The 7,974-nt window shown below is 36.8% G+C and overlaps 2 protein-coding genes across 2 annotated transcripts in view; one reads left to right on the forward strand and one right to left on the reverse strand.

Annotated features, from left to right (window-relative positions):
- Positions 1 to 2,219, forward strand: part of USP8 (ubiquitin specific peptidase 8) — an 82,628-nt gene extending 80,409 nt beyond the window's left edge. Inside the window, exons 17-18 of the mRNA XM_012649153.1 lie at positions 924 to 1,175; positions 1,331 to 2,219. Coding sequence (XP_012504607.1) covers positions 924 to 1,175; positions 1,331 to 1,516 — 438 coding nt within the window. The 3' untranslated portion in view covers positions 1,517 to 2,219. The remainder of the gene's footprint in view (positions 1 to 923; positions 1,176 to 1,330) is intronic.
- A 1,039-nt stretch (positions 2,220 to 3,258) lies between these two features.
- Positions 3,259 to 7,974, reverse strand: part of USP50 (ubiquitin specific peptidase 50) — an 85,615-nt gene continuing 80,899 nt past the window's right edge. The window contains exon 8 of the mRNA XM_012649154.1: positions 3,259 to 3,450. Coding sequence (XP_012504608.1) covers positions 3,259 to 3,450 — 192 coding nt within the window. The remainder of the gene's footprint in view (positions 3,451 to 7,974) is intronic.

Genomic DNA, 7,974 nt, shown 5'->3' on the forward strand with positions numbered 1-7,974 from the left:
TAATTTTAAAGATAAAATATGTTAATGGTGCCATTGTTAAGTGTAGGCATAGTTTTGTCCAGGTTTTTCCAATTGATGAAAAAGATCTGGTCTTGTAGTAGAAGGAATAATGGCAAGAGTTGTAAAACACCAGATCTTTTGCTATGATTTTTTTGTCCTTATGTAATGCTTCTGTGTACTGACTCTGCATCGATTTTTTGAAAAATTTTTAAAGGAAGCTTCACCTTTTTATTGAACTATAATTTTTGTTTCAAAGAAAGCATTCCTGTTTTACTTGAAATTTGTTTTACCCTGTATTATTGCAGATTCTTAACATCAATTTCAACATTGATATGTTCAAATTTCTCATGTAAATTTTTTCTAACAAAAGGTTATTCTGTTGTCCCTTTGTTACTCTTGAGGATTGTGGAGGTATAAACATTCTATAAACATCTGTTAAAATTTTTAATGGTGAATATTATTCTTGGAGGATATCCAAAAATATGTATAGTTCAGAATTCAGATTTTTAAAAATAATTCTGAAATAACCATAATACACCAAGCAAAGTACTATTATTTTGGTGTGAGGAGCAGTCTGTGACAGAATGGAACACTGTTATTTCAGTCATTAGTCTACCTACTGACAATTTCTGGCTCTCGTTTCCCAGAAGCACAAGCTTAAATCTAGAGCAGCTCTCCTTAGTCTTTCCTCTGTGCTTTTGCAGTGACTAACATTATAAACATGTGGGTTTTCCCTTTGTAGAAGACTCATCTAACAGTTGTAGCCAGCCTAGGGATCAGGGGACCAGAGTGTGGTTGCTGCCATTCTAGCTGTTTGACCGTGGGCATGTCATTTAATGTGTCTGTGCCTCAGTTTCCTCATTTGTATAATGGAAATGAAACTAAATGTCCTTAACAGGGTCCTCCACTACTAAAATTCTCAGTCTTTGTACTTAATGGATTTTGTGGTCCAGGCTAAAAATCTGGATGCTGACGAAAGAGTGAGGGTTCATTTGGATGTCTTTCTCCATCAGAATAATTGTTGTAATATTTTCTTCTGCAGTTTTTCCTATGATGGCAGATGGAAGCAAAAATTACAGACATCTGTGGACTTTCCGTTAGAAAATCTTGACTTGTCACAATATGTTATTGGTCCAAAGAACAATTTGAAGAAATATAACTTGTTTTCTGTTTCAGTAAGTATCTCCTTGAACTAAAGACTTCTTGTTTCAAAGCAAACTAACAAAACCACCAGGAGTTTTCCCAGAGTAAGAACAACATAAATTGTTATTTAAAATATATCAATTTCAAAGCTTTAAGCTGAATTGATTTTCTGTCTTATTTGGCACAGAATCACTACGGCGGGCTGGATGGAGGCCACTACACTGCCTACTGTAAAAATGCAGCAAGACAGCGGTGGTTTAAGTTTGATGATCATGAAGTTTCCGATATCTCCATTTCGTCTGTGAAATCTTCAGCTGCTTATATCCTCTTTTATACTTCATTGGGACCACGAGCAACTGATGTAGCCACATAAAGAGACATAGGTTATAAGCTAGTTATCTTTTAAAAGTCTCAGCAACACAACTCTTGAAATGCTTATAAAGACAATGGAAAGCTGTAGCCGGCCACTTAGAGGAATCCTAGGACAGTGGGAGCTGTGTTACTAGTACCATATACTTCGGGTCAGTGCTATTATCCAACACTGACAAATAACATTTAACAAGTATTGCAGTAAGCATCCCTTACAGGTACCATTTATTTCAAAACAACTTTTTTAGTCTGCTCCAAAGTTAAAATAATAAACTAGCTAAGCATTATTATTCTACTAATCTCAAAAACATTGTATCCCTTTTTTTCCCTTTTCACTGTTATGGCCTTTTTACATTTCTAAATCCCAGCTTGATGTACTATGAATACTCCAGAATGATGTAAAGCAGATAGGCATGTATGTGTACATAATTATTGCACACTTGCACATCAAATCGATGTACATGGTTTAACATGTGGTCCTTTTCTGAAGCCTAGAACTCAGAGGATTGCTTTTTTTTTTTTTTTTTTTTTGGCCTATTCTGAGTAACTGCAGTGCTTTCTTAGGGAAATGACAGGGCAAAGCTATTTTTCTGTTGGCTTTGGGCTGTATTTGTGCACTAAATCTTTATTCTAAAAAATAAATGGAAACTTTCTTTAATTCTTTTAAACTGAGAATTTCATTTACACCTACATTAAAATCTTTAATGTTGTATTATCAAACATAGGACAGTAGAACCATAGATTTTTACACACACACACACACACACACACACACACACACACACACACACACACACTCACTCTCTCTATACCACACTTTATCCCACCTGATTGATTTTAAATTTAGTGCACTTATCCTGTTGACTCGGGACTCAATTCCATTGTTCCTTCAACTTGACACCAGAACTCCGTATAGCGCTTCTGAGTCTCAGAGTTGGAAGTCAAAGATATATAACTTAATACCCAGACTCACTCTTTTCAGAGTAGCAGAGTCCTCAAAGATTCTTCAGAATTAAGAATATTAATTCTTACGGTAAAAGGGATAGCAAAGTGAATTATGCATTACGTACAGCATGAACCACATCTTTACAGAGTGATATATTAAAAGAGATAAAGGAGCTTGGAATTTATCATTTACCTCAGGGACTTAGCTGCTGTATACGAAGTCAATAAACACTCCATATAAAAATACGATGCTAAAATGCTTCTGAAAGATGTCACCATTAGTAGGTTCTCAGGGAGAAGATTAAAGGATGGGTTTTGAATTGTGAAGTTGTCTTGTCAACTTTTCATGTTTTACAATTAGTCTAAGACAACATCTTGACTAAATTATTGTATCAATTAAAAATTTTCAGATCACATTCTTAAGTTCACAGAGCCATTTGAACAAAAATTGTTTTTGTTTAACTCCATGAAGTATCTTTGGAAAATAATTTGTCGAATATATACAATTATGAGATATTTTATGATAGAAATCCACACTAATAAACATTGAATTTTGAAACTTGAACTCAATATGTAATCTACATGTTTTGAAGGCCTTTATCCATTAGTATTGTACTATCTCGACACTGCCTTTTTCAATCTTTTTTGCTATAAACTTACCTTATAAAAGGTTGCACTACATGTTAGAAAGACTTAAAAATGTTAGTGATGCAAGTAAGTTGTAAGAGTTTAATGACAACACAAAACTTTACTGCCAGTTTCTGATTGCTTGTTTTGCAGTGCTGAGGAAACACCATTTTCCTAGCTCTTGCATTTTTGTATAGGTATAGAAAAGGGCTGGCAGCTATAGAACAGGAGATACGCTGTAGCGGTTTGAACTGAAGTATCTGGAATCTCACTGACTCGTGTGTCATCAAAGCTATACCAGGCCTGGGTGCCTGAGTTCTTGCAGAAAGCAGTGTAGTGGCCACCATCCAGATCACCAAAGTGGTTCTAGGGGAGGAAGGAAAGTCAGACTTAGTATTCACATGCAAACACTCTAATTACTGGAACAAAAAAGATAGGGCCAAAAAATACTTTTTAAATTGTTCCTTACACTAAATTTAAAAAGAAGACAATTTTGTTAAGTTAAATTATATATACAGCCTATTATTTTTCGTTTCATTGGAATTGCTTGTATGTTGTGCCCACTATTTAACATCTGCAAATGGAGTAGGACAGTACTTGGCAGTATCTGATAAATATTTGTAGTTAATATTTACTCAACACTTACTGGACATCAATTATTAAACATTAAAGGAAATTTTAAAAGAAGTCATCTTTCCTAAACTTATAATTTAATTTTATGGATAGGCTAAGACAGAAAAAGACATTTACCATTGGAATAAGACATTTAAACAACTGCATATTGCTATAGCACAAGTTGAGGGGGCCGGGTAGTAACAACCCTCTCAATCAGCTAGGGTCCAAAAAAGAATATGTCCCATTCTCTTTTTCTGTGTCTTTTCCTGACCTAGTAAAGGACTGTTTGAAACAAAGACATTGGAGAAGCTTTCTTTGGAGGTGGTATGGTATACTACAGGGGTCAGCAAACCATGGCTCATGAGTAAAATCCAGCCTGTTTTTTGTATGGCTCTTAAGAATGGGTTTTATATTTTTTTTTCTCTACTTGTGATTTTTCCAAGCAAAAGGGTTTTATATTTTTATATGGTTAAAAAAATCCAAATAATAGTTTGTTACATATAAAAATTATATGAAATTCAAATGTCAATGTCCTTAAAGTTTTATGAGAACACAGCCATGCTCATTTGTTTATATTTTTCAGTGGCTGCTTTAACACTACAACAGTAAAATTAAATAGTTGCAGCAGAGACCATATGGCCTACAAGGCCTAAATTATTTACTATCTGGCCTTTTATAGAATAAGTTTGCTGTCCCTTGGTGTAGATGGAAGAAAATGGTTTATTCATTTATTTAGTGGTGGGGTCTTGGCTATGTCGCCCAGGCTGGACGTGAACTCCTGGGCACAAGCGATCCTCCCTTCTCAGCCTCCCAAGTAGCTGGGACTATAGGACATGTGCCAGTGCACCTGGCTTGAAAATGGATTTTTATAGTCAGTGTCACCTGTGAATTCAGGTATACTACTACTCAATGACCTCAGTGAAATCAACCTTTCTGAGCTTTAATTTCCCATCTATTAACATGGGAATAAGACTTGTCTTATACAGCTGTTATTAGATACCTCATGTATTATAGAGCTAGCACACAGGACCTATTTATTAAGTGTTCCCTTAGACCTTCATCTATCCCACCTCTGCCCTTTACATGTAATAAAAATATCCCCAAACAGACATTTAAAAGATCCAGTTTCTGGTCCTGGTCCTGGTCCTTGCCATGTGACCTTAAGCTAACAGCATCGGCTTCCTTATGTAAAAAATGGTGCCCATAATAGTGTGATACAATTCAACTGAGGAAAAAAACATCTGGTGGATGTGTAGCACCCAGATGAAGTAATGTTCTGAAATATTTAGACCATAGAGTATTCAGTTTTGATGAATTAATGTTAAAAATATTTTGACATAATGAAAAAGCAAAACATCTTTCTGGACTTCCATTTCCAGCAATTACAGCAGACATTTTCCTAGCCTGGAAGGCTTACTGTTAAAAAATTGTAAGGGATGCTGGATAAAACCTAGTAAACACCCTTTGAAGTGTATAGCTGACTTTGAAGATAGTAGAGTAAGGGTAATCCCTAGGGGCCAAAACAGGAAATTTAAGAATAGCATTGTGTGTGGTTAATGCCCTATGACTGCCTAGGAGTAAAGATAGTCCCTGGTCTTTGTAACCAGGGTGCTTGGGTTTTAAAGGTCATAGGTCTTTGGCCCCTGCAAGGTGAGAAGGTGGATTGAGATCCACATTTGAAGCTAGGACCCTTACAGAGATTCTCTCTCAATGAAAGGGTAAACTAGAAGAAACAAATGTCCCCTCTCTAGTGCTTGTGTTAGCTTGGACTCTGGGTACAGAGAATAAAAGTCATTCCTGGGAATTGCTTACCACAGACCTGTCTTCTCACCACTTTGGGAATCAAATTTACACTACCTGTGTGGTCTGGTAATCCTGGGAATATGAAAATATTTCTGGGGTTTTGGCAGAAAGAAACAATCTCTTTCTGAATTGATACACCTTAACTCAGGCTGCACAGGATATCCACATATAAAACCCCAATGAAGTTGAGCTCACAACTCAAAATAACAACAATATACAAGGAAACAATTCACCCTAAGCAAAAGTCAGAAGGCAATAAATTGCAAGATTAAACTCCCAAGGACTTGAGATAATAGAATTGTCAATATAGAGACCACAAGTAAGGTATATTTAAAGACATTTAAGAGAAAGAAACGAACTGTGAAAAGTAAATAGAACGTCCGGAAATGAAAAATACAATACAGTCAGCCCTCCATATCTGCAGCTTCTGTGAAATCCACCAACTGTGGATGGAAAATATTTGGGGGGAACAAAATTTAAAAATACAAATAAAAGAAACTAACAACGATTTACATACAATTTACATTACGTTAGGTATAAGTAATCTAGAGATGATTTCAAGTGTATGGGAGGATATGCACAGGTTACATGCAAACATTATGTCATTTTGTATTAAGGACTCGAGCCTCTGCAGATGTTGGTGTCCACAAGGGTCCTGAAACCAATCCCCCCCAGATACTGAGATACAACTGTACTGGAAATTAAAAATTTAGTGGACAGATTAGTACATAGAATTAAAGAGAATGAATAAACTGTAAAATTGAAGCTGGGGGAATTACCAAGAATGAAGTAGTGATGGAAAATACGGGTTAAGAGGCATGGAAAATTGAATGAGAAGATTCAGCATATGTCTAGAAGTTCTAGGGAGGAGAGAATGCGCTATTAAAAGTTACAATGTTTGAAAATGATTAATGAAAGACATGAATCTTCAAATTTAAGAAATACAGTGGGCAGGCATGGTGGGCGCACGCATGTACTCCCAGCTACTTGGGGGGCTGAGGCAAGAGTATCACTCAAACCCAAGAGTTTGAGGTTGCAGTGACTTATGATGACGCCACTGCACTCTAGCCCAGGTGACAGAGAAAGACCCTGCCTCAAACAAACAAACCTAGAGTGAACCAAGGATAAGTAAAAATAATACTAAAGAACAACAAAAGTAAAGGGAAAAATCTTAAAAGCAACCGGACAGAAGACAGTTTACCCACACAAAAAAGACAACCTATTGGTAGAAGTTTCTATGGCGGCCATAGAAATCAGAAATAATAATATAGCTTCAAAATGATGAAGGAAAATAACTATCAATCTAGAATTTGATTTCTAGTTAAATTGTATTCAAGAATGAAAGTAAACTAAAGACTTCCAATCAAAGACCAAGAGATTTTAGGATAACAGACCCTCACTGAAAAGTCTACTGAAATAGGTGCCACATGAATAAATGAAATTGAATGAAGAAGTTAAACATAAAAGGCAATGATTAGCAAAAAGACTGGTAAAGATCCTGGCAAATGTAAGCCAACATGAACTGTATAAGACCATGTTAAATAATGTTTCCTTTGGAGGCAAAAAAAAAAAAAAAGTTAAAACCAAAATCCTAGAAAACAGTAACAGTAGTTCAATGATCAGAATTAATTTTTTTTTTTTTACTGTTTACTATTTCCAAACTTTGCCTGGTTCAGGTGAACCTTATAATAACAGGCTTGTTGCTAAGGCACCACTTTGGCATTCAGTTGCTCTCTCCAAGCTGATTTATCCATCATTCACCAGAGAAATTTAAGTTTTAATCTCCTATCCCAGGTCTGAAACTCAGGTCTGAAATCAAGGCGTTGGTAATACCATTAAGCGTCTGCAGCATGGAAAAAAGAAAGATGATTTCTGTTCTTACAAACCAGAAATGTCAAGGCCCCCATAGCATCCTACCATAGACTGTCCCGATCTTCCCCTCTACAGCATGGACTGTACTGGCATTTACTCGCACAGGTCTGCCTTCTCCATTACACTGTAAGAGCTAGGAACTCAGGGGCTGTGCCCGTGTTGTTTGCGTCTGTATCTCTAGTGCCTTGCACATAGTAGGTGCTAATATGTATAGGTTAACTTAATGTTTGAATGGTCTCATATATAGGCCTAAAGACCTGCTTAAGTCCTGCTAGTTTCTACATTTGTTGCAGAAGGAAAGCAAAACTGGTGCTGTTCTCTACCATGGCTTGCAAGTGTTCCTGGGTCCCTGATTCAGTTGGTCTGCAGAATTAGAGTGTTGTTTTTTTTTTTTTGAGACAGAGTCTCTCTCTGTTGCCCCGGCTAGAGTGCCGGGGCGTCAGCTCACAGCAACCTCAAACTCCTGGGCTCAAGCGAGCCTACTGCCTCAACCTCCTAGCTCACAGAAACCTCAAACTCCTGGGCTCAAGCGATCCTCCTGCCTCAGCCTCCCGAGTAGCTGGGACTACAGGCATGCGCCACCATGCCCGGCTAGTTTTT

The sequence above is a fragment of the Propithecus coquereli genome, unplaced genomic scaffold (genome assembly GCF_000956105.1).
Source record: "Propithecus coquereli isolate 6110/MARCELLA unplaced genomic scaffold, Pcoq_1.0 Scaffold3, whole genome shotgun sequence".
NCBI classification, from domain to species: domain Eukaryota; kingdom Metazoa; phylum Chordata; class Mammalia; order Primates; family Indriidae; genus Propithecus; species Propithecus coquereli.